This window comes from Micrasema longulum, unplaced genomic scaffold, assembly GCF_059751315.1.
Source record: "Micrasema longulum isolate JH-2025_06_02 unplaced genomic scaffold, ASM5975131v1 h1tg001020l, whole genome shotgun sequence".
NCBI classification, from domain to species: Eukaryota; Metazoa; Arthropoda; class Insecta; order Trichoptera; family Brachycentridae; genus Micrasema; species Micrasema longulum.
In genome coordinates this window covers 62,987-90,904 of record NW_028278208.1, presented here as the reverse complement: position 1 = coordinate 90,904, position 27,918 = coordinate 62,987, and the positions used below count along the sequence as shown (strand labels likewise).

Here is a 27,918-nt window from a genome sequence, read left to right as displayed (position 1 = left end):
AATAGTTTATTTAGAATTCGATGGGTCAATACCATGAAAAGGTATCTACAAAAATGCGTTTTTAAGTTAAGTATACAAAAATGATTCTATCTATAACAGACACAGAGACGTACCTACGCAAAATCTATCTTAATTAAAATACAGTAAAACTTCGTTTATCTGAACTCTAATCATCCGGGAAGCGTTCGCATGGTACACATATCTACGCTCTAAAATGACAGCGTCAGTATGACGTCATAGTTGAAGATAAAATTCTCTCGAACGATTACTAAGATACGCTACCGATCCCCCCACCATCAAGTTTTGATGTAAGTACATCGGTTTACTCCGATGGGTCTAAAACCCCTCAAAACGTTTATCTACGCATTAAAAGTGTCAAAAAATTTGTTCCTTCGAGCAATTTTTCTTATATTTATGATTTATTAAAATTTTTAATCGTTTTGAGGTTGGCACTTTTTTTCTTAAAAGCCTATTAAAAATATGAGAGAGAAATAAGTAAATTTTGAAGTCGAATTAAATTCCGACATAACTGTCACTTTATTAAAACGAACGCCTAGATACGAAAATAATGTCGCTAGGTTCTGTCCTATTAACAAATAAGAGTATCTAGGCGTTAGAAAGTTACCACTCTAAAAAAATAGTTTAGTTATTACATTTTTTATATTTGTTTTACTATCTTTCTGAGAGAACGAATTGTAATTGCCGGCTCTGTAATTGTTACGTACTACGTCAGTAGATAAATGCAGACGATCGTTAAGCATATCGTTTTGGCAATGGTTAAAAGTGATATAAAAATCGTATTTAAGCGATCTTTTTTGCTTGAATTGGGATTTATTGGAGTTTATAATCGCTTTGAAGTGGGCAATTTCCATCTCAGAAGCCTATTTAAATCATAAATAAGAACTATTTTAAATGTTAATGACGTAAGGAACGCGGCCTAATTGTTTGCGGTCATTCCATTGGCTTGTTTCGATCATATGATGTCGATATGACAAGTAGGTAGAACATACCGAGGTAAGATACAGATAGTAGATACCGTCTCGATATATACAGATGAAGATAGCGTTCATAATCGAGGCACTAGACACGTTTGAGTAAGTTTCAAATGTGATTCTTAATCGCTGTATTATTTCAAAAGCAATGAAATCTGGCACTTATTAATCCAGCCAGATGGAGTTTTACTGTATTTGAATTCATGAACTCAATCTGGTATTGCTATTTGGCTGATAAAAAGTTTTTTACTCGATTTTGTAGATAGTTTTTAGTGTTATTGACCCATCGAATTTATCATTGCAAATGTTCGTTTAAACACATTTCTCTGTGTTTTTGTAAAATAATATTTTAAAATATTTTTATTGGATTCTTTTCCGAAGATATCATTCAAACCTTCCTGTAAAAAATGTAGCACAGGGTTTTGTTTTCAAACGGACATCATTATTTGTAGATTGCACTAGTATAAAACTCACGGACCTATTTTATCATCAAAAAGAATAAGTGAATCAAAATAACCGAAAAAAAATCGAGTCAAGTTTGTAACTTTGTTATGTGATTAAGACGTGGGATGCGTATTCATAAATTCCCGATGAAAATCTACATAAAGTGGCTTCGTAAATAACAGATATGTTATACCTGACGTGTCATCCACCCTAATAATAACTGAAACAAACCAACTTCTTTTATAAAACATTTATGGTACAAAATACTACAGTGAAAACAAGAGTGTTTACGTTGAGCGAAGTTAGTAGGCGCTATTCAGAGATGATTTTGTAACCTTATGAAATTGAGAAGAAATCAATAATTACATTTGCTTAAGTGATTCTGAAACATCCTAAACGGGAGACGTATTTCAGAGTGATACCAAAACATCCCAAATCGATAACACACCCTGGATTGAGAGCGTTTGGAATAGCAGCACTGGAATGGTTTACGAAGAGTGAGACTAATCATCTTAACTTCATGTAAATTATATAAATATCTTCAATGAAACCTTTGTCGGTTGTTTTTAAAGGGATCTATTGATATAAACTATGAATGTGTAAATAAAAGGTATACCTGTATTCATCCATAGTATAATTCGATGAGTAAAATGCAATTTATTAGTATCGCAATATTAAATAAAATAATTATTGGTATAAGAAAACAAATTTCACACGAGGAGATAAAAATGGGTAAACTGGGTGGTTTGACGCATTTGAAATGAGGTGTTGGAAACGACTGCTGCCAGTACATTGGTCAGAGCGCGGAACCAATGAGTAGATACTTAGTAAACTCGGCGTCTCACTACGTTTATCCCCGCAACTGCACCCTCCGTTTTTTTGGGAACATTGTGAGAGCGGGGTAGGACAGCCTGGAGCAACAGATGCTTGAAATGGTTGTCGAGGAAGGGGACGTTGCAAATGAGGTGGCCAGATGCAATAAAGAGAGTCACAGGTGTCACACTACACGAGTCCACGAGAATGACCGAGGACCGAGAATGATGGGGAAAGCTCGCCCGGGAGCATGGTGGTCACAATCTTCCTAACCAAGGGACCGATTGGAAGTAGATATACATTTGAGAAAAGAAAAACCAAATTCAAAAACATGCAATAATATTTTAGTGCCAACAAGGGACCAGTTAAATGATAATTGGTCAAATCAATCAATGGAAGGGTACCAAGAATTCCATCAAGATATGTCAGTTAATAACATGATTTGAACAAATGGGTTTTAAAATTTCTGGGCAAGAATCCATAATTCTAAAATTGGCTCGAAAAACCCCAAACTTATGATACGAGTATAGTCTAAAGGCGTAGATTTGAAACCTGCGTAACAACAGAGGAGATCTTGGAATGACAATAACTGATGATTTCAAATGGAAATGTTACTTGGTAATCTGCTTGATTGAAAAAGCTTTCTCATACATAACAGCCGAGTATGCTACTGAAAATATACAAATTCTGTATCAGACTAACTCTCGAACATGGGTTTCAGATAAGGAATCCCGATTTTGTTGAGAATACGAGCTTGTTGGAAAGAGTCCAAAGACGTGCTTCAAAGTGGCCGCTAAGTCTGAAACGGCTTCCATATGTGTGGAGACTGAAAACTCTCGGTCTCACAACGCTGCAGGAACGGCGAGAAAGGGTGACGTGATAGAGACGTACAAGACACTCAACAGTCACTATAGCTGCCCAAATTTTGATCTCATGTTCAAGCTTAAACAAGATGCTCGATTTCAAGGCCAGTCTCAGACTGGAGAAAACCAGATTCGATTGTAAACCAAGAAAACATTTCCTGAGCAATAGGGTTGTTGATGGTTGGAATAAGCTGCCACATGAACTGGTCTCAACGTGTAGTAAAAATTGGCTAGATTTGTTTTGGGAAATTTAAAGTGCGTCAACAACTAACTTTCCTTAAAATAGGTTTCAGCATATCAGCTTTAAGTTGCTAGCTTAAAGATAAATAAATAATGTCTTAAAAATTTACATCGATGCTTGGACATCCGGTACATTTTCTAATTTATTGAACGATTCACATACATATATGGTTTCAGAAAGTTAAAGTACAAAGATTTACATTTTATAAAATCATTGTTGTAAGGCACACTTGTGGAACTTTATTTAAAAAATAGTGCTGTATACGTTATCCGATTGGTTTTCTTTTTGGTGGTGAAAAAAGGTCTGTGTTTGGTGCGTCACGCTTGTCCATTGATTTCTTTTGTTTGTTTTTTCCAATCTAGACAAACTGCTGTTAGCACAAATTTAAAGTAAGTCATTTTTGTTTTTGCTTAACACCATTGACTATACAAATACATGCTTTTTAATTTACGCATACATAGTAAGTACACGCATTCATTTATACAAAATTTTAATCAATTAGCTTTTGATTCTATTATTGATATAGAAATTAGCTAGAAGATGAACACAAACGAGACATTTATCTGTGTGACAAATTGAATTTCTCCGAAAAAAATCCCTTTGCAAACGGTTCTGTAACGTCGTGTTACATTAAGCAAAAGACGAGTTATTTTAAAATACTGGTATTTAAAAACAAAATTTAACATATATTATGGTATAACTGTTCCTAATACGCTTATACGCGTTCTAAATAATGGCTGGCATAGAATATTGCTTATACCGTAGGACTAATGTTTCTATAATCCGAAGATTGGATATTGAACAGCGTCTTTCTTCCACTGCGCAAATCCGTGTTCTCAGATACTTCGGCCACGTCACGAGGTGAAGAGACAATATGGAAAATTGGTGGTACAAGGATGAGTAGAGGGAACTGGATCTCGTGGAAGAAGTCGTACGAGATGGGCAGCCTCGGTGACGAAAACGATTGGTGTCGCTCTTCAGGAGGCTTTCAGAAACGCTGAGGACAGAAGCGGATGCAGTCGGATTCTAACTATTGCCAACGTGACCGCTACTGCTCTACCAAGAACAAACGATAATGAAAAATTATATCTGTGTTTTATCTCTGCACTCATATATGACTGTTAATCAGAGACACAAAGGGTTATGGAAAGGAAAATGCTGGGTATTTCATCAGAAGACGGAAGAACTAACACATGGATAACAGCGATATTCAAGGCCACGTAGTCCACAAAGTTGCCAACTAGAAATAGAACTGAGTTGGTCATATAGCCAGAACCATAGACTCTAGATATACTAAAAACGTCCTGAACAGGCAGAAGAAGTGTCGACAGGCCTCAAGCAAGGTAATCTAATGACGTAAGACGGGTTTCAAGAAATGGCTGGATGCGGTTTGGTTAGGATAGGGAGATGTGAATGACTAAAGAACCAGATGCCCAATAAAATAACAAGCGTGGCTAATGTTGAAATCATAGTATGCCATTTTGCAACGTCTGGTTGTTCGATGGGTTGGCAATTCAAAGAAATAAAATAAACGAATAATTTCTTGTTACTGAATCTCTTACCTCAATCAATTTTAATCTATTACCCTCGCACCTCTGTCGCCACCAGCAAACTACAGTTCTGGAAACATGAGATTTCAAGTGAGTTTTATTTGAGATAAAAATAATTACTGAAATAATTGAAAGCATGGCCATTATTAAATTAAAGATTTTCTTATCAGATACAAAATTTAATACAGTAAAATAGCCTACCAATCCTAAATAAATATTCACTTATATGATTCTAGAACCATAAAAAATACATGAGGAAATAGAACACATAGTCAAATTATAAACTTGAATTTAAATCATCGAGAATGTTGCGTAATGATCAATGGCTGATTGGTTATGACAATTGTTTCTGGTTGGACTCTCGAATGGTTTCCTTCTTGTGATATTGTTTGTTAACTTTCAATTTTACAACAAGGTATTAATGGAAAGCCATTTTTCGCTGTTTTTCCTCCAAACGAAAGTGGTTCCAGCCTTTGACGTCGACAAAAGTTCAAAATGAAATGTGGATGAATGTAGATTGTACGGATGTTAAAGAGTCCCAAGCATCATTATTCGACAATAATTGGATGATTCAACTGACATGATTTGTAACTAGTTACCTTTAACCTTTAAGTACTTTTGACTTTTTTAGGTCATACTGTATCCATATTGGTCTTCCCCGTTTTCCGCATCCATCAACATTAACATCGTAACCTTTTAGCTGTCCTTTTGCCATCTATTTGCTCAACATGTTCAAACCAATGTAGAGCTCCTTGATTATGTCGATAATGCTCATCTCTGCCTTACGTAATGCACCGATCTGGACATTTGTGCATCTATCGTACATACTTTTATCGCACATTCCCCGGAGAGACGGCATTTTGACAGCATTCAGCCTATTTGAGACAAATTTAAAATGTAAATAATATAGCACTGAAATTCGTTTTTGTCACATGGGTAAATATATCAGATTTAATTACATTTTTTAAATACCTGCGCTTAAAGTTTCTTACCAAGATGAGATGGTCTTTTTGTATCGATATTTGAACTTCTCAGTAGAGTTTTTAAATGGTTCGAACCATGATTAATACTGGTTTAGCAAGTTTAGCCATATTAGCTAGGCGTAGACTAGCACATTAGACATAGAAATAAAATAATTTGAACACTAAATTGACTAACTAATTATTCACTGCTTTTCTGAACTGAGACTTCAACACACGCAAAAATAACCTTAATTTTCTCAACGCTTTCTCACTTTTGGATTATGGTGACTCGCTTACTTGTAAAATTTTTAATCAAAATTACGATTTGCAAATTGGAATTATTTTGACTGCCGAAACCACAAAATTGTCGACATATCGGTATATTTGTCCTGTTTATTTCCAACACGCAACTGTCTGATTGTTTCTGTGTTATGTTTAATCTATTTGCACTTAAATGTTAAATGTCCGCATTCGACGAAATCATATATTGTCTATGATCTATTCGAATTCCCGGTAAATGTCGTTAAACTTAAATGTCTGTATTCCTGTTGCCGCTGCGGCGACTTGTTTAATGTGGTGTTGTGTTTGTTCCCTTGACTGGTGGTGGCAATCGAAATCTGATCGGTTCCACTAATATCAGATCACACGGTGGGGGGGATCCAGGTCCAAAGTTGAGTAAGCAACTTTGTTTTAGGTCTCAAGGATCTCTGGCCAAACTTGAAGGGGATTCTGCGGATGGCGACACTCAGCTTACCAAGATGGACGTCGTACTCACGTTTCAATTGGAGGTTTTGTATAATTACTTATTTATGCATTAACGATCATTTGAATTTGATAATGTCAATAGATTAAAAGTTTGCTTCTTGCTTTGATACTTTCCTTTTTTCATTTTCTAGTATTGTTATTTACAATTATTTGAAAATAGACCCGAATCTCAAATATGTGTTTTTTCTTTTTACTAATTAAACTACAACTTACAACTTCTACAGCAATAAAAAAAATATTTAATATAACAGCATTATCTGTAAAGCTTACAATTAGTTTGTAATTTGTATATAAAATATTATAATCATTAAATCGGGTTGTGGTCCCGTGGCTAGTGTTTCGGACTCACGGATCAGAGGCCCAAGGTTCGAATCCCACTCAACCTCAACTTGATTCCCATTTTCTTATAGTGAGTTAAATAGCTGTAAATACAGCTCGTTGAAAATGCCTCCAAAATTGAAATATTTTGGTAAACCATAATCACGCAAATATTTTTTTTTTATAAAAAAAAAGTTTAAAATAAATATTACGTAATATAAATTTAATTAAATTAGCATGTATTTAATTTGTTGAAAAAACTGTAATTTTTACTTTTTTATTTGAAAAGATCGCCAAAATAAATGTTGTAAAAAGTCTGAAGAAGGGGCCCAAGATGTAAACCCTGGGGTACTCCTAATTATATAGCAGCAAAACTTAAGCAAAATTCTCCAGTCACGTCTGATTATAGACATTCCTCGAAGCCTACATTCTTTGATTGTCGTGGAATTTATAAGTGCCATAAAAAAAATAAACGAAAGTCTAAAAAATAAAAAAAAACGGAAATGGGAAGGGAAAAGAATATTGAATTGTAACTTAAAAAATAAGAAAGAGCAACGCTTAGAGATCATTAATAACATCATTTTTAATAGAATAATTGTTGTAAAGCTGGGGAAGAAATGTGTATAAAACATTTTTTCCCAAGAGTGAACAAATCATGTAAGGAGCGTTTTAACTAATGAAACAATAAATATAACCAGCGTCGTAACTAGGGTCGTGAGCGCTCCTGGCTAGATTTGAATTTTGCGCCCCTCAAGGCAGAAAAGAAGGCTGTGGGTCTACAAAGTGCGCCTCCTAAGGGTTGTGCCCCTGGCAGCCGCCCGCCTGGCTAGCCCCTTGTTACGATGCTGACTGTAACCGTTTGCAAACACAGTTGATGAAAGTTATGACAGAATTACAATACAGATCAAGCGCTGTAATTTAGTGAACAGTTTAAATTTGATGCGTTGTGTCTGTCTCGAGTAGGTTTGGAATTTTTGTAAACTTATGATGAGGTGAGCAATATTAGTTTTGTTAATAATGCTTGATTTTATTATTAAGCGTTAAAACTTTTTTTGACTTTAGTCGTACAAAGCAAATGCCTCCCCGAGTATGTAAGTTCAACCGCGAGTATGAACTTAAAAAATCCATATACGTTTTTTTGCGTTTTTAGTTGAATGGGACAACCCGCATTGATTAGTGTATTTGAATTTTATAATTGACCAATGAATCAATTCAATGATGCAAAATATGTCTTCACTAAAGAAGCAAGCAATATCACGTAAATCTCAATACAGCGGATGTGACGCATTCGATTTGCGTAAAAGAAATACAGCATTAACTTTGTATAGACGCATACGATAGTAAAATTATTTATTTATTTATTTATTTGACGGGCTTATGCAGTCCATTCAAACGATGGTAAATACAATTTATTTTAAGAAATACAGGCACTAATAAAATAAAATTAAAGCTAGGACAAAAAAATCTAAATTACTACCTCGAGACAAGATTCGGCCTATCTTAGTGAATTTTTAAATCTATAAAGACTTACACCAAAAAATTCCAGATCTTGTCTCGAGTTTACACTACGACACAATCGGGACATTGGTGCATGCAAGCCATAGTTTGTGCTGTGTTGATCAAGGAACAGCACATTATTATTTCGCAACCGGCGAAATTAACAACACAAAATAAACTGTTTTAAATGTATTATTTATATATTTTATTTACGAAATCGCGAGGTTTCTTGTCCCTCCTGAAAATTTTGACAAATGGTTCTTCCGCGGCTTTGGACTTACATATACGATATGAGTATCAATGTACCTAAGTTTAGTCCGAATTTCCAAGAATACTAGAGAAGTTTCTCTGAAAATTTTTGAATTAAATTTTCAATTCCTGGTAGCATTAATTTTCAGGGTCAGTTGCGCCAAAAAAGGATTGGAAAGTTGGTTGCGAGATAAAAGTAATATTGATTTTTTTACTCCATTTTATCAAGGTTCTCCTCGTGGTCTAATGGTAAGCGCATTTGCCTGCCATGCAGGAGTTTCGTAGTCTCTGAACTGACACTTGAATCATAAGACTGATCATCTTTTTTTACTGCTCTCCTCAAGATATAAACAATTTAAAAAATCGTGTGTCTCAATGCATCCAAACCGTCAACAACTGGATGTCATCAAACAGACTCAAACTCAATCCATCTAAAACTGAGCTTCTATTGACAGCGACAAAAAAGCGACAACACCTTTTAGCCCAATCTCCAATTTCAATCACAGGTTGTGATCTTACCCCTAGTACAAATGTTAAACTACTGGGTGTTCATTTAGATTTAGATCTTTCTCTTCATTCTCAGGTCAATAAAACGGTAAGTGCTGGTTTCTTCCATCTCCGACAGATCAAATCCTTGCGGAGAAATATTACTATAGATGCAACTAAAGCTCTTGTAAATGCTTATGTCGTTTCGCGTCTAGATTACTGTAATGGAATATACGCAGATCTCCCAAAATATCAAACTAATAAACTCTAATCTGTTTTCAATGCAGCAGCAAGGCTTATTACGGGAGTAAAAAAATATTCTCACATCTCACAACTTCTTCGAGATTTGCACTAGTTAAAAAGCCCAGAGAAAATAAAATACAAGCTGTGCTGAACAGTATTCAAATCCCTTCATGAAATGGCTCCAAAATACCTATCGGACCTTTGTATTAGGGAAAATACATGTCAAAGAAAATCTACTCTTAGGTCAGCATTTGATTAAGGAAGAGGAAAACTTGTCGAAATCCGGCGCTCCCCAAACACTAGATTTGGAGATCGTGCTTTTGCCGCCGCCGGCCCCTCTGCCTGGAACCAATTGCCTTCAAACTTACGAATCATCGACAGTCCCAGTCAGTTCAGATCCCAACTAAAATCCCACTTCTTTAAACTATCATACACTCAATTTTAAATCTGGAAATATAATATATCACTTAAGTTTAGTTAGAATGTAAGTTTAGATATACAATTGTAAAGCGCCCTTGAGGTGATTTTTTACAAAAATGGCGCTCTATAAATCAGCCAAATATTATTATTATTATCTTACCTTCATATAATAAACATTATCAAGATACACTGCTGTCAGTGTACCAATGCAGTGCCCTATGCACTATTAAGTGCGGAAAGAATTATTATGTATTTAATTTTTGTATGTTTGCAAACTTATCATAATTATTACTGAATCCTAAGGAAGTCAAAGCTCTTTGGATATATTTATTTTGTCTAATAAACATAATTACATTCTCTTATCGGGTGAACGATGTGTGTTTAAAGGTGGTTGTCATGGAGGTGAAAGGGCTCAAGTCTCTTGCCCCGAATCGAATAGTCTACTGCACCATGGAAGTTGAAGGAGGAGAGAAGCTTCAAACTGACCAGGCCGAGGCTTCAAAACCTATGTAATATTTATTTTATTAATATTTGAAGCTTTGTAATAACTAGCTGTGTCTGGGTAGATTGAGAGTACAATTCTGTGTGTGAAATAGAACCAGAATCTTGTAAGAGTTCTTTCGAAATGTTATCTACTCTAAGAAAAAAACCTGAATAATGAAACCAAATGGAGATAAGTCTACCTCATAGTGTAGAGGTTGGCGCATCGCTCACCATGCTTGAGATCCCGGGTTTAATTCCTGGGAAGGTCTACATTAAATTCTAAATCTGGTTGTGGTCCCATGGCAAGTGTGGTGGATTCATAGATCAGAAGTCTAAGATCCGTTCCCATTTTCTGCTAGCGATTTATTTACAACTCATTGAAAATGGCCCCTCAAACTGAAATATTTTGGTAAATCATGCGATTGCAAATATTTGTTTTCATTAATAAATATTTTTAAAAACAATTTGGGTTCAAGACAGTTTCCCTGTGATACACCACTAATCACGTGTAAAATTTCTGAATTACTAAAGAAACTGTGTTCCGCAACGGTCCTAATATTTAGTTTAATTTAGTGATTTGACTGCAAGTAACTGAGTAATCGTGAGTATTGTTTGTTCGAAGGTGGGATACACAAGGAGACTTCAGTACCACCCAACCGTTGCCAGCAGTGAAAATAAAATTCTTCACCGAGAATCCCGCAATGTTAGCCTTAGAAGATAAAGAACTGGGAAGGATTATTCTGAGACCAACACCGCAAACATCAAAAGTAAGTAATGGTGCCTCCACAAGCTTGCCACAACTTGGTGAAAAGCTTGGCAAGAGTACGCTAGCCGAATGTCCGCATTCAAACGCTTGCGAATGCGGCAGTTAATTCTGAGAATCACTGGTCAAATTATGTATTTAAAACATGGCTTCTTTTGATCTGTGTATGAAATGCCAACATTGTCCCAAACATCGACAAGCGCTTGCAAGCATCCGCAAGGCAAACCAAACAGCCGAAGCTCCACACGCTTGCCAAGCGTTGACAAGCGCAAGCTTGTGGAGCTTCCTTTATAAGTAAAGCATCGTGAAAATGGAACAATAATAACAACCAAAGAAATGCTCAAATCACAATATTAAAATTTGTAGAGTTATACATTACAAAAATTTGTATTAACATAACGTGGTTTGATTGAATGGGGAGGCAGCACTAAGACCATCCTTCTGGAAATTTCTGAGCCCAGTAATGAGGAAAATCAGTGTTACGGGAAAAATAAGAGCATTAAGTTATAGGGGTGAAGTTTTTTGAAAACATATGAAAAAAATCGTAAAAATAATTTTAATAAAAACGAATTACTTTGAACGAACTCACTAGTTAGTTCTTCGTAATCAACCAATTATAGTGTTTTGATCGATTTCCGGTTTACAGAACTCACCGAAGTGAACTTGTGACGTCAAAGGCGGAGTAACTTCAATATTTCAATACTTTGAAAATCATAGCGCTGATAATACATTACATAAAAATATACTTTTAAAATTTTGGCTTAGTTTGATAATTTACGAATATTAACATATAAATTATTTATTTTGAAACCACTGAACTTCTTCATTTTAAAAAGCATTTCATTTTTATAATGAATTTAATTATATAATATGTTAACTGTTATTTTGGCTCAGCCGTCAATTGTTCCTAAAGAGCTGAAATGTATACAATTCATAAATCAACATTAAAAAATATATATATATATATTTTCAAAAGTAATAAAGTAATTCTGAAACTAGTCATTACTGAATTTTAATTTTGTTATTTTCAACAAATCAATTATTATTCAAAACAAAAACAATGTATGCCCGAGACGGTTTCCCTGTGGTACACCACTCATCATGTCCAAAATTTCTGATTAAATCGTTTTTATTAATGTCTTATTAAAATAAAATTGCAGGCACCAGAATGGCACCGAATGACAGTCCCTAAAAACCTCCCAGATCAAGACTTGAGAATCAAGATCGCCTGCAGAATAGACAAACCACTGAATATGAAACACGCAGGGTAATTATTAAATCCATAATTATCTTTCTTGGAGAAAAAAAACCATGATAAATTTTAATGTAACAGATCAAATCATCACGCCGTTTCTCCGTAGGGGTAGGCAGAGGTATTCCCCATCCCTGTTGTAGTTTTAGAAAAGTAAAATATTGAAATAAAGTTAAGTAATCCGGATATATTCAGAGTTGATCATTTCTCCTCGAATACAGGATAACAAGTTAAAGGTCATAACTCACGCTCCTGCCACAGAAGGACACCAAATTTAAGCACTTAGTTTCTGCATTTATTTCCAGATATCTTTACGTGGTGGGGAAATCAGTTTGGAGAAAATGGAAAAAAAGATACATGGTTTTAGTTCAAGTCTCCCAATACACCTTTGCTCTGTGTTCGTACAAAGACAAGAAGAGTGAACCGGCAGAGATGATGCAGTTAGATGGTTTTACCGTGGATTATATTGAACCAGCCAGTGGTAAGTAACAGAAAACACACTTATACTAATAATATTTTAAGTATCCCCAAATCTTATAAAGGGTACTCGCAAAGTTTTATAGGTGCGAAGGTTTTCACGGTCACTGTTATCAATATTATGTATCTTTTTTGGGTGATACTGTGTATGTTGGATTTGATCCGACGTTTCGGCTACCATTGCAGGAGCCATCTTCAGGACTAAAGCAAAATTTCAGTTTTCAGCTGAAATTTTGTTTTAGTCACTAATTATTTTAAGATAATATTTATTATAACCTAATTGTAAAATTAATGTAATATTTTTCTTTCAGCTCAGCTTATGGTTGGAATGGGTGAGTGAATAATCAATTTATTTAAAAAAATATGTAATCATGATATATAGCCTGTTAAATCATTTCAATTTTACTAAATGTCATTAAATATTTGTATATAACCACTTACTGAATTTTCAACGTCTACCGGTTTCGAGACATCCTGCCCGTTCTCTTCGTTAGGACACCAATTAAACCAACATAAAAAACCATGTATATGTAAAATATTAATAAATAACATTTTAATTTTATTTGTGCCTTAAATTTATATTCGTCGGCCTCGTGGTGTCAATGTTCAGCGCGTTGGCCTGCCATGCAAGAGGTCTTGGGTTCGATTCCCAATATTTATTTATAAGGGTGTTTTCACACAGAATATTCCATAGTCCCTGGACTGGTTCCTGAAGCGTAAGACTGATCATCTTACTTCATGTAACAAAAATGATCAAGACACGCTGCAACTGGTGTAACGATGCATTGCCCTATGTACCATTAGGTGCGGAAAGGGAATGACGATGATGATGAAATTTATATTTTGAAAAAACTCTGTTTTGTAAATAAATCATTTTATCCATGTCCGGGTGGAAAAAAAATCTCGTCCCAGAATCCTGGGGGGCGATTACAAACGCTTTCTTCATGGTGTGTATCGAGATGATATACTTAACTTTTGTTTTTTCTCAATTTTCTTATCTCCATGCAGGATATGACCAAGATAGGAATTCTTAAGGACCTGAATATATTTTAACAATTTTCTTATGCAATTAGCTCTTCGCAGGACCCACAAGTGAAGCCACATCTTGAATGGCTCTAACCAGTTCTTAGTGTGTACTTTCAAAGCCCAGGCTCCTGAGCCATACAACAGAATAGGCCACACTAGTTAATTAAAATGCCTGATTAGTTTGACGTCCCACAGAGTTGGAGGGAGGCAAATACTTCATGAACGCCGTGAGAGATGGGGAGTCTGTCCTGATGGGAGTGACGGATGAAAACGAGTGCCATCTTTGGGTTATGGCAATGTACAGAGCTACCGGACAGAGCCATAAGCCCACACCACCTACCACTAGTGACACACACATTAAAATTATGGGAGGTATGAAACGTTTCATTAAATCTTCTGTGGCTATGATGTCCTTAAGTCTACTTAGAATGCACCTAACCAACTTTTAAAAACCTAACCTAGTCTAATCTAACCTAACCTAACCTATCCTTACTAACCAAAACCTAACCTAGTCTAATCTAACCTAACCCAACCTATCTATACTAACCAAAACCTAACCTAGTCTAATCTAACCTTACCTAACCAGTGCAGAGCAGAATCATTGTGGCACTCTGCACTGATGTATCTTTTGCTAAAATGTTCTGAAGCCGAATGCATTGACCGTGTTCTGTGTCAGTATACAGTTAGGCAATACGTAGCCGGGTCACAATCTGTCCGGGGTATTTAAAAGTTAAGCTAAATAAATCTATACCTTAGTAATAGGATGGGGAGGAACAAGTAAAACCACATTAGAGCCATTAATGAAAGCACAAAAAGCCTTACTGAGAGTAGCCAACAAAAAGCCTTACCAATATTCTACAGACGGACTTTTTACAGAATTTCCAGTACTAGACATGAGACAAATATACATAAAGACAATTTTAAGACATTTTCATCAAAATCCAGACAGACATAATGACGGACAACAAATTTACAACACCGGACAAAGACAAAAAACAATACTTCTGCTCCCAAAGAAAAAAACAAATTACGGACAAAGGCATTATATTTTTCTGGCCCCTAAGCTATACAACTTTTTAAGGAAGGACATATTGGTGAACAAAATGAAAAACAATATGTTCAAAGCTCGAGTCCATAAATAAATTGCTAAAAAGACTAGATAGGAAGCTGAGCAATATGTTTCATATATAAGAATATAATTTTGGTTTCTTGAAAATCCTTTTTCGTTTTATTGATGTAGGTATGTTTGATTTTCTTTATTATTTTTTTTGAATTTTTACACACAATTGATGTGAAAGTATGTACAATTATGTATAAAATAAATAATACACCGGCAATTCGGAACGCGCCTGTGGGCCAGTGGAGTGGCTACATAAATAAAAATAAAATTATATTAATGTACTTGTTGTATAAACATTTTTGTAAACTATGTATTTGTATTTTATATTGGATTAAATAAATAAATAATATATAGGGAGCATCGACTCTAGGTCAGTGATACATCACACCACGTGTAATTGGACATCGATGCACACGCTGCAAGTCGCAACCCAAACAGAAGTGTCGACCAGGGAGCTGATTACTCAAAATTCAACATATTTCATTGTTTGGTAGTACACTGCTTCTGAGGACATTACTTTCCCTATGCCGTAGTGGGTACATTGAATAAAGGACCCGCTTCTTGGACCACAATCACATATCTCTAGTACTCTTTTACAGGTTTTACCACGCCCGTCGTCTTTATTTTTGTAATAATGTATAAATTATATTAATGAAGTTAATCTGTGATTATAACATCAAACCCGTTTTTCTTTCTACTCTACAAAAACAAGAAAAATAATGTTTTTATTACTTTGTATTACAGATGCAGATAAAGCAAGAAAGCACGGAATGGAAGACTACATCCAAGCTGATCCATGCACATTCGACCACGCTTCACTATTCTCAATGTTGCAATCCTTGACGTTGAAATACAGACTCAACGATCCTTACTGTTCTCTCGTAAGTACAATATTTGTATTAAGCACTGAATCCGAACGCCGTCCGAGTGATATACCTTCGGCTTTTTACCGGTCGCCACGTTCCATGTGGCTCCACCTATTTTTACACCATGACTGGCACCGTAGCGACATCTATTGAGTAGCGAGTGTCACTACTTCACTACACAACTCATAGAAAATTGCCCTAAAATTAAATTATCTTGGTTAATCATAAGAACACCAAAATTTCATATTCTTTGCCATAGCTCTGTAGGATTAAGTTGTTCAGGGTTGGAGCTCCTACCCCAGTTAGAGATTAACAGAAGACACTAGGTTGCTGTTTAGTGCTTAGTAATTATATGGCGAATAAATAATTAATTAAATTATGTCGCGCAAATGTTACAATGATGAGGTGTTGAACTGGCTGCACTGAAGCTCACTAATTGACTGATGCTGACTGACTGGCTGGGCGTTACCACGGCCTGTGGTCTCTTTATAAACCGCGTTCCCTTATTATTCATTTCTCCCCGGTAGGGACGATGTTAATGTACTGCAGGACGTTCATCTCGTGTTTTGCAGAATATAATGTATTGAATTCCACAGAAAACTCTGACTTGCTTCATCGTTCGTTGCACAATATTTTCAGGTGATTTTATTTAGCACGTGTGTGTCATCGATCATGGACTTTGCACCTCACAGCTCTACTCTGTTATTTGTTCCTTTCTAGGGCTGGTTCTCCCCGGGGCAGGTGTTCGTGCTGGACGAGTACTGCGCCCGCTACGGCGTGCGCGGCTGCTACCGCCACCTGTGCTACCTGTCGGACTTGCTGGACACGGCCCAGGCGGGCTCGCAGACCATCGACCCCACGCTCATCCACTACTCCTTCGCCTTCTGCGCGTCGCACGTGCACGGCAACAGGTATCTTGGCTTCCTCACCCCTCCCGCACCCTCTTCTCTCACCACTAACACCTTCCTAGTCTGGCAGTACTCGATGTTATCTCGTGGAGCTAAATCAAATACATTTTTCAAAATGGTAATTTCACAACAATAAATCTATTTAAATTAAAACAAAGTAAATAAAATATAATTATAGTAACCCGTGTGAATAGACTCACCGGTTAGCGGAAAAATAAAAAAAATAGTAGTCGTTAAAATTATAATTATTCTCCAAACTGACTATAGAAACAACACAGCGTGAAGATGGCCAACAATTGCACCAGATTCATATTTCAAAAGAGACCAACATACATTACACTTATCCTTAATGTGATCAAAACAAACAATGAGAGACTTCAGTCCTACGAGATATTGGATACAAAAATTGTTTTCGTACGCGCGGTAAAAATTAGAACATTAAATTATACGGCAAAGTTTCTTGAAAACGAACTTTTTTGGACGACGTCACTAGTTTATTTGGTCGGCCAATAATAAGAGAGTTGTGGGAGGTTTCCTGTTTACTTACCTTAGACGGACCAATTGGCAGAACTGACCAGAAGAAGCGGAAGAGAACTTGAATAATTTCAGAACTACAAAACTTTAAAAAATTAAAGCGCTGATAATACTCGTACGATACATAAAATTTTAAAAAAAAAATTGGCTTAGTGAATATTTGTTATTGCGATGCGTTTAATGTTCATGTGCCATAAAAAAAGATATAGAAAACTGACCTTAGAATGTCCTAGGGCGTCCACGATGATCTTAAATTCGGTGAGCACTTCACTAGAGCGATTTGTATCATTTAGTGAGCACAGGCCGCGTGATGAGCTTTAAGAAAAGTCTGACTTGGAAACACAAAAGCCGGAGCGAACGAACTGTCTTTCTGCCGCGTTTTTGAAAACAGTTTTAACACCCATCGGATGTTCGTTGGCCGCGATCGTACTTACATTCCCGGCCGAACGAAAACGATCCCGCCATCTCCAGGCACGGCATTCAACTACACATTAAATCGGCGATTGCAATTAAATGTGCCAGAATCGATTTAATTTACCTTTTCTCGACAGGGAACAACTTCGCGTGAACCGCTGGCCACACTTCTTAGTTTAATAGTATTTTAATATAAAAAATCTGCGATATAACAGAGATTACTGTTCTAATTGTTGCCACAACCCTTGACCTGCTTTGTCATGTTTGTAAACTAACATCTATAGTCTCCTTATTGCTAATCTGTTTAAAATTTATAACATACGCTTTCCCTTGTACTAATTGCTGTAATAACGCTCCATCTTGTAAAAATTCACAAAATACAGTGAACTTCTTGTAGTTCTATCCATCTACCTTCTCTTCTTTCGTGTTTCCCCTGTAAAAGTGCCTTGAATGTGTATTAAGCTTACAAACTTTTAACATGATATGTTATTTGACTTTACATTTAGTTCATGTTTATGTTCCATGACAAATAGTGACGTTTATTCATAAAACAAGTTTGACAAAATCATTATTATATTTATGTAGATTCCACTGGTTTTGGTTGGATTTCTACACTTGTAACTAAAATCATAGTAATATGAGGGGGTAACCAAAAGATTTCATTGCAATAACCCATGTACTGTGTAACACAGTGACGTGCGTTCCATAAAGGCACATAAGCAGTGCCTACCCTACTAGAATTTCATTAAAACAACAACAAAAAATAATATAAAATATGCGAGTAACTATTTGTAAAATTTGAAAAATGCGCCAGATATAATTCCGTACCAACCGTTTCGTAACGATTGGCGCGCCACCATTGGCCGGGGTCGGCAATGGCACGAACTACAAATGCCTATTCTGTTCATACCGCAGCTGCTGTTTACATGAACAAAACGTGTATGTGTGGGTTTTTTTCAGTTGTAATTACGCGTGTAGGGTAACCTTGAAGGCAGTGCTTTTCATGAACTAACGAATGCGTTACTGACATCTTACTTTTTTTTTTTTTTAATTAATTAAAGACGGTTTAAGGTCAAAATGTCAAAAAATAAACTCAAATTGATGTCTTTCATACAATCGAGAATATTTTCCACGTTTATTTTGTTAATAAAAAATTTAAATGGAGTTCTGTAAAACTTGTGATTATGACGGAAATGTGTGTTTAACCGTTTTAAGAAACAGAATGTTTTCTCGGTTATCCTTTATGGACAAAAAACTAATGTGACGAGTGAAGCTGTTTGGTAAGATTTATTACTAATATTATGTGAAACGTTTTTTTTTCTACTGCCTACCCTAGTTGAAAACTCTGTGCACGTGGCTGACTCTGTTACACTTCATGTTTTGGTGCCCAAAATCCCCTGACTCGGTCAAACCAAGTCATCAAAAAGGGTCGAAAGGTTCAAATACCTGGGAGTATGGAAAATGGCAGATTTCTAAAAGAACTGGGAGTGAAGCTAGAAATAGCAGGCGCCACATTCAACAGTATGAAGGCTGTTTGGAGATCGGAGTGCAAACCAGATTCCGCCTATATATTGCCTGCATAACACCTATTCTCTTCTATGGATGCGAATCGCGGTACCTTACTGGGTCCAAAAGAGCAAAATTCTGAGTTTCGAGAATGATCTCTCAGAAGAATCTTGGGTGTGCGGTGATTTGACTTTGTCACGAATGAAGTAATAAGAAAACGGACAAAAGTAGCTCCGGTGATAACTGTCATCATGCAGAAGCGATACGGTTGGCTTAGCTATGTACTGCGAGTGCCTCCTGAGAGCCTTAACCACGCTGGCTTACTTTACAAGGCATCAGGTTCTCGACGTCCTGGACGTTCACTGCTGACTGTTCGTTGGCAGTTCGTGTCGGGATTACGGGACGCGAACCTCACTTGGGAAGATGCACAGCAGCTGGCTTGAGAATTTTCATGGACACTATATACTCCAACTAGGGAGCGAACATGGAATGACGACGAACCAAAAGAAACCGAACTAATTTTTACAAAAATAATTTATTTGATTATTTTACATAAAACCTTTGATAACCTTCAAAGTGCTCTCCATTGGAGCTATTGTACTTGTCCAGCCTCCTGTTCCATTGTTGGAAACATTTTTAAAATTTGTTTTACATACTGCTTAATAGCGCCTCCTTGGTTTATTTTTTTACAACATTGGCAAAATGGTATCCTTTCGTGTCTTTTTCCATTCAAGGGAATAAAATGAAGTTACAGGGGGCTAAATCAGGTCAATAAGAAAATGGGGCAGAGCTGTGATACCATTTTTGGTCGAAAATTGGCGCACAGAGAAGGCAAATTCGGCAGACACACTTCTCATCTCTAAATCGTCGCTTGAAATTCGCTGCACTGAACTTCAAGTCACTCAAGATAGTTCCACAATGGTATTTTGTCGGTTTTCGAGAATGATTTGGCGAATCCTAAAGTCATTTCCAGATACGTCGGTCACAGAGCTGGGTTGGTTATCGATTGACATTTCACCTCTTTTAAAACAAGAAAATCACTCAAAAACTTTAGTTTTCCCAAACGCATCATGTTTGTAGGCTGTTGTTAACGTTTCAAGAGTTTATTTGCCAGTTTTCCCGAGCAGGAAGCAAGACTTTACGGCCGTGCGCTCTATCATTTGTCGAAAAAATGACCAGCACACAAAACAACTGTAGCAAAAAAGTTCCGGAGTCAGTATGTTGAGAGTACCACGTGTAATACGGGGTTGCAATATTACTCTCCCCACCCGCGCCCACCTTCGATCCGGATGACATTAGGGAATAGTCTTGTGTTTATGGTCTAGCTATAGTTCTTCCAAATCGACCAATGGTTGAGTGTTGCGATAGATTTACGGGAAGCCAACCTACCAATCAATAGAACTCAAAGTAGTACTCAAATACATAAAGCATTTTGAAAAGTTAAATTATAAATATGAAGCAGAATTAAACGTTCGCATTACTAATGGGGGAATAAAGACGATCGTTATTCACCAAACAATACTAGGTACACATCACAGAGAAAACACAAGTTTAGTTACAGTGTAGTCTAGCCGATGTGACGGTTAGATTTGATTATTGATGCGTTGTACCAACTGCACTTGCAGGCCCGATGGAGTGGGCAGCATCACCGTCCAGGAGAAGGACAAGTTTGCAGAGATCAAGGATCGTCTTCGGGAGCTGCTCCAGCACCAGATCACCAACTTCCGCTACGCCTTCCCCTTCGGCAGGCCGGAGGGAGCCCTCAAGGTAAGTTAGTCGAGACGACGGTGAACGCATATCCTTCACAGGGGGATATAAAATATTGGCTTTGAAGGTGGTTTTGCACTTCGGTGTTTAATTGTCTCTGTCTAGAAGCGTAAGTTTTGAGACATGATACTATTTAGTATTTAATAACTTTATGCAAATTAAAAAAAAAACTGTAATTAATCGTTACACAGTAAAAACACGGCGTGTCAATTGTATCTAAAGCATAAAACCTGTGTGCGTCATATCTACACTGAGTTTTTGCTAATGAATCTCTATATATTGTGTTTTTACTTAAGGTGATTCTAAATGAAAAAAATAAACTAATTATAAATGGATGGCGTTTTTATCATTTTTTATTGTAAAATACCATTTTTACGTTTATTCTCAATGGAAATTTTACAAAACTTGGTTTGCGAAAAATTTGCACTATATTGATTATAGTAAATACCATAACAATATAATATTGGTCCTTTTCACAAAATGGTGAACAAAACAAAAAATTACTTTTTTTTTTTTTTTTTAAAGCAGGGCTAAATTATATTAGATTGCGATGGGCCGGACATGTACAGCAAATGCCTGACTCACGCGTCCCTAAAAGGATAATGAGCGGACACCCGGGAGGAAAGAGATTAGCGGGAAGACCCAGGATGAAATGAGAGGATGAAGGGAGAAAGGGTGCAGCGGAGTTTCTCCAGGTGGCAAATTGGAAGACGGCGGCTGAGGACCGACAGAGTTGGAGGCGAAAGTTGCACTAGGCCAAAGCTCGATATGGGCTGTAGCGCCATCGGAGAGAGAGAAATTTAATGTTTATTTTTATAAATTATGGAAAAGGAATTACTAAACAGCATGTCTCCATGATTCTTTTTTCAAATGTCTGAGCTTTAGAATATTCCGTCTTTTGCTTGTGGTGACACGATGTTACACCACCGTGCGCAAAGGGATTATTTACCATTGTCTTTTAAGAGTTAAATAAAATTTATTCCCAAGATATTATTCGCAAAAGTTGGGAATGTATCATAAAAAATGACAATTTTATTGTTTCAGCAGTATATATTGTGTATTATATTGCCGACAAATGGCAGAACAAAACAAAGGCAGTTTAAATACGTCCCGATGTCTGAGTGTTCTCAATCCCGCATTTATTTGTATTTTATTGAGGAGGTTACTTATCTACTTTATAGCTCAACATGTTAAAGATAAATTTTATATCGAAATCAACGCGGCATTTTGCCAGGAAATCAAATGAAAAAGAGTTAGTAATGGCTCGTAATTTGAATTTGAACGTGGGTTAGAAATTCGGGACTTAAATAAAAGGTACTTCAACAACTTTTTTACGGTGGATTCTATCGAGTTCATATGATTTTGATATTGGGGACTCCATACGCATGAGGCATACTCAAGATTACTGCGAATCAAACTCATATATAGACACATAATAGTTTCCGGGTTTTGAAGGGGTTCGGTTACTTTTTTAAGGAATTCCAGTAGTTTAAGTGACTTGCGAGTTATGTAATCTATATGATGTTTAAAATTTAGTTTTCTGTTAAAATAAACCCCGAGATCTTTAATAATGTTAACCCTACTTAATGGTTTGCCACCGAGAGTGTAATAAAAAACTATTGGGTTAATTTTACGAGTAAACTTGTAGAGTATCACTTTTAATGTTTAATTGCATATAATTTTTATAGCGCCAACGCAATGAAGTATGCATATCAGTTTGCAATGTATCACAATATTCTGTTTTAGCAGTTTTATCATATATACATACATTTAAATTTATTTGCCAGGTCGTTAGTAAAAATTAAAAACAACAATGGACCTAGGTGAGACCCTTGGGGAACTCCGGAAGTTGGAGAGTAAGGCAACGTCTCATAACTTCTTAATATTACCACTTGACACCTATTTGATATATATGATTAAATCCAACGCAACAGGTCACCATGAATACCAATATTTTCAAGTTTAATTTTAAGAATGTGATGATTAATTTTGATAATGATGATATGATTACCACTACCACCATCACGCCATTTCACCGTAGGGGTAGGCAGAGAAAATGAACCACCACACATGTCTATCCTGACATATATTCCTAGCTTCTACCCCATTCATACATCTTGTCATACATGCCCTTCGGTTCTGTCTGCTTTTGACATGACCAGACTTAATATTTTGATTTATCTGATCATGCCACGCCTTCCTTGGTCGTCCTCAACTCACGTTATCGTTCATTTTCACCATATATATTTGTGTTACTATTCTTTCGTCGTCTATTCGTTGTACATGACCAAACCATCTCAGAGACCCTTTTTTAATCTTATCAATTATATTAACAAATTGACTTCCGAGGGGGTGAAATCCAGTCTTTTGTGTACAAACATTTGGACAAACTCAAATATTTTTGTCAATTATACTCGACTCAGATTTACACTCTCGCCTGATTTCATCATTCGTAACCCTGTCATACATTGATTTCCCACACATTCGTCGAAGAAATCGCATTTCAACCGCGTTCTCTCGGCTTTCGTCCTTTCATCCTCTGCCAGTTCCATGTTGAGACTAAAACTCCGCTGTGCACTGCCAGTTTAGCTCCGATTGACATATTTTTATTAGCAATTACTTTTGCTTACGTTCATTTTGCTGCCCGCATTCACTCTCCTTTTAACATCTTTTTCTACTCTTTCATCTCTTGAAAACATGCCTCCCAGATACACTAATTCTTCTACTTGTTCTTTTTTATTAGCTTATTGCGAAAATTTCTGCATTTTTCCTTAAAAACAGCAAAAAGTGGACTCCTGCGTTTTATCCTCTAAGACACAGAATTATTGTTCCCTTATTCCAGTGATTTGTGTTTGATTTCAGGCGACTTTGAGCCTTCTGGAAAGGGTGCTGATGAAGGATATTGTAACTCCGGTTCCACCAGAAGAAGTGAGAGCGATGATTCAAACCAGCTTAGAGACTGCGGCCTTACTAAACTATACACAACTGTCACAGAAGGCAAATATCGAAGGTTTGATTGAACTGTATTTTTTCAAATAAGTAATCATTTTGAATTTAAAAATGTACTAAAGTTATTGCGATGAACAAACCACATTAAAAAAAAACAAAACTGTATTAACATATTACAACAGGGATGAAGAACATTTTAGCGAAGGTAATATAGAAGTCCAGGCATCTACTTTATACACTGTGTAACATTCACCATTCTGCCTATAGGCATATTTGAACATCTATATTCCTTCGACTCTTCCATCTTTTGACGTTTGTGGAGTTTAAGAGCTGAGACCTTTATTGTTGCGGGTGAGATTAATCTGATTGAATTAGTTTACCTACATACTGGGCAACGCCTGAAAATGTTTTTCAATTGTTATACTTCTTCTTGGACCAGGTGGATTTATTCACAATGTTTTGAGTTTGTCCAAATTTTTGTTGACAAGGACTGGATTCAACCCCCTAGGGAGCCGTTTATATTACAACAGAGATTAAATAGATTTTATAAAAGGGAATATAGAAGTCTAGGCAAACACAGGGCTTATGACTTGTCATTGGCTAGTTTAAGTGACCACTTCACACACCGTGTAAAATTCACCGTTCCGCCTATATAAGAACATCTACACCGCAAGACAAAAAAAATTACGAGTTTACCTGCTACCGCGCCCCTTGACTTTACTGAACCCTTTTTCTAAGAAATCCTTTATCGATACCTCTTTCTTTTGTTTAATAAATTAAGGACACTATGTGTCACCTTTCTACAATATTTACATTTTAAAATGTCTCAACAGTCTTGTTTTACCCGCATTTGAGTGAACATAACACAACAATCATGGAAAGTGCAAAGCAAATGTCGATTGCGATAAAATCCAAAATAATCACATTGTCGCAAGAAAACATATCTAATTGTGAAATATCTCGTCGAGTTGGGTATTCAGAAGGTGCAGTGAGGTTTTTATTAAAAAAAATCCAAGAAACTGGATCCATAGAACGGAAAAAAGGAAGCGGACGGGGGCGCGTGACATCTGCCCGAGATGATCGCTTAATAAAAAAAATTGTTATGCGCGATCGATTTTTAACGGCACCTGAAATACACGCAGAGGTGCAGTCTACCAGCACATCAACATTTTCAGTAAAAACAGTGTCCAGGCGGCTGTTGGAGCATGGTTTCCAAGCACGGAGTCCCGCAAAGAAACCATTACTCACGGACAAAATGAAGAAGGCTAGACTGGATTGGGCGAAAGAGCACCAGAATTGGACCTTGGAGGATTGGCAAAATGTTGTTTTCTCTGATGAATCAAAATTCAACCTTTTTGGTCCAGACGGCAGAAAGATAGTTCGACGAAAACGTGGGGAAAGATATCATCCGTCGTGCGTCACTCGAACCGTTAAACATTCACCCTGCGTGATGATTTGGGGGTGCATGACAGCATACGGTTTAGGACCTCTAAATTTTGTACAGGGTACGATGAATGCCATTCAGTACAAAAAAGTGTTAAAAAAACATATTATTCCAACAATCGAGGACATTACGCAGTATACCGCGGACCCAATTTTTCAGGACGATTCTGCGCCGTGCCATAGAGCCCGCACTGTGAGTACAAATATATATATTTTTTAATGCATTTTGTGACCACATGATAAATAATTTATTGTTTTTTTATAGATCAATGAATTCAAGGAGAAAATTGGCTTAAAATCGTTGACGTGGCCCGGGAATAGCCCTGATTTGAACCCGATAGAAAATTTATGGGCGATTATGAAAAAAAAAGTCGGGAAAAAAAAATCAAAAAACATTGAGGAATTAAAAAAAAACTTAATTCAAGTTTGGGAAGAAGAAATAACATCAGAAATTTTAGATTCGCTTTACGCTTCTCTAAATAATAGAATTTTACATGTTATAAAAAATAAAGGTGAATTCACTAAGTACTAAATATTTTTAAATGTTATAAATATGTTTAAATGTAAAATACTTTAATTTAAAATAAAGCGATAAGAACCTACTTCTTAAATATGAATTAAAAAATAACATGTCTTTTATTATTCCATCACAAACACTCGACCATAAATGAACCGTTATGGGTCTCTAAGGTTCGGGTAATCTGATACCTGATATATAATGGCAATTTCTAAGTACAATTCATGAGTAAGATTTTTTATTTTAACCTTGAAATAACGAGTAGTCATCACATATGTCAAACAATATAAAAAAAACTAATTAAATATCAAGAATAATTCATTATATGTCAATTTTAGTTTTTTTTGAGAACTCGTAAATTTATTTGTCTTGCGGTGTATATTTCTTTAATTTTTATTTTTGGTACTAAAACTTCGTTGTGCACTGCCAGTTTAGCTTCGATTAACATATTTTTATTAGCAGTTACTGCGCTTAGTGCGCCTTTCCTCTTGTTGACCGCATTCACCCTTTCAACATCTTTTTCTACTCTTCCATCTCTTGAAATCATGCATGCTTTTCAGACACACGAATTCTTCTTCTTGTTTGAGACATTCGTTGTTTACATTTATTATGCAGTCAGTAACCTCGCTACCCCTTTCAAATACCATTATTTTTTACTTACTTTCGTTTATCGCCAATTCGCTCTCCAGGCATACATCAAACATTCTAAAACAAACAAACAAACCATCACGCGGTTTCGCGGGAAGGCAGAGAGGATAGAATGCCATATCACTCTGTCTCTGCATACAGATCTCGCTTCCTGTACATTCGTACATTTACTCATGCACGTACGCCAATTATTTTTACTCTTGACATGTCCATATTCAAGTATTTGATGAACTTGATCGTGCCATGTCTTTCTCGATCCTCCTTGTTTTCTCCGTCCATCAACATTCGCATCGTAGATCCTTTTAGCCGTTCTTTCGCCGTCCATTCGCTCTACATGTCCAAACCAACGCAGCACCCCTTTCTTGATTCTGTCGATAATGCAAGTCTCAGCCTTACACACTTCACGGATCTTGACATTTGTACACCTATCATACATCGTTTTACCACACATTTGCCTAATTCATTCATTCTTATATTTGTATACATATATACATTCATTGTGTAACATTCACCATTCTGCCCATATTTAAAAATATTGTAAAAAAAAATATTCCAAAATATTGTTGATACCTGGCCCATCAAGTAGTATAGAAATTGAAAAAATAAGATTTTCAGGCGTTGCCTAGTATGTAGGTGAAATAATTCAACAAGATGAATCTCACCCGCATAAATAAGGGTTACAGCTTTTTAACTTCACAAACATCAACAGATGAAAGAATTGAAGGAACATAGATTTTCAAATGTATATTTTTTAAATTCTGTAATGTCCTGCCGGTAAAACAACTTTGTGACTACAGATTGATTGTGGATCACTTTGTTGATCCGGAATATAAAAAAAGAGTTTCCCACACTCGCAACACTAGATTAAATACTAAGGGCTCCCTGTCTGTTCCCCAAATTACAAATTATTTCGGAGAGCGAACATTAAATTGCGTTGTTCCAAGATTGTTCAATGATCTCCCACAAACCATCATCAACATGAAAAATCTTCAAATGAAAAAAAAAGAACTGAAAAAATATCTTCTTGATACTTTATAGTGCCTGTTTATAAAAAAATCTGAAAAATACAAATAAAATAAATGTAATTTAAACCTGTCATAAAAAAAAAAATTAAAAAAAATGTTTCCCACCGAAAAGTCTTTAGACTTAGTGGGTAACAAATTCTTTTATGTATTTTTTGATTATAAAATAAACGCTGCTCTGCAGCACTGAAACTGAAATATGGGCAGAATGGTGAATGTTACACAGTGTGTAAAGTGGCCACTTAAACCAGCCAATGACAGGTCATAAGCCCTGTGTATAAACCCTTTTGGTCCACAGGTCTATATAAAATGGTTATGTTTTTTATGATTATTTTAGTTTATATAGCTTATTATGTTAATGATAATTAGGTTTAATAGGC

At 36.1% G+C, this 27,918-nt stretch overlaps 1 protein-coding gene across 1 annotated transcript in view; it reads left to right on the top strand.

The window, feature by feature from the left end:
- Window positions 1–27,918, top strand: part of Cadps (calcium-dependent secretion activator 1) — a 104,779-nt gene that overhangs the window by 26,565 nt on the left and 50,296 nt on the right. Inside the window, exons 8-19 of the mRNA XM_088232790.1 lie at window positions 3,716–3,742; window positions 6,560–6,653; window positions 10,231–10,352; window positions 10,949–11,093; window positions 12,250–12,356; window positions 12,647–12,822; window positions 13,130–13,150; window positions 14,040–14,216; window positions 15,709–15,845; window positions 16,551–16,741; window positions 20,818–20,959; window positions 23,822–23,969. Of these exons, the coding sequence (XP_088088916.1) occupies window positions 3,716–3,742; window positions 6,560–6,653; window positions 10,231–10,352; window positions 10,949–11,093; window positions 12,250–12,356; window positions 12,647–12,822; window positions 13,130–13,150; window positions 14,040–14,216; window positions 15,709–15,845; window positions 16,551–16,741; window positions 20,818–20,959; window positions 23,822–23,969 (1,487 nt within the window). The remainder of the gene's footprint in view (window positions 1–3,715; window positions 3,743–6,559; window positions 6,654–10,230; window positions 10,353–10,948; window positions 11,094–12,249; window positions 12,357–12,646; window positions 12,823–13,129; window positions 13,151–14,039; window positions 14,217–15,708; window positions 15,846–16,550; window positions 16,742–20,817; window positions 20,960–23,821; window positions 23,970–27,918) is intronic.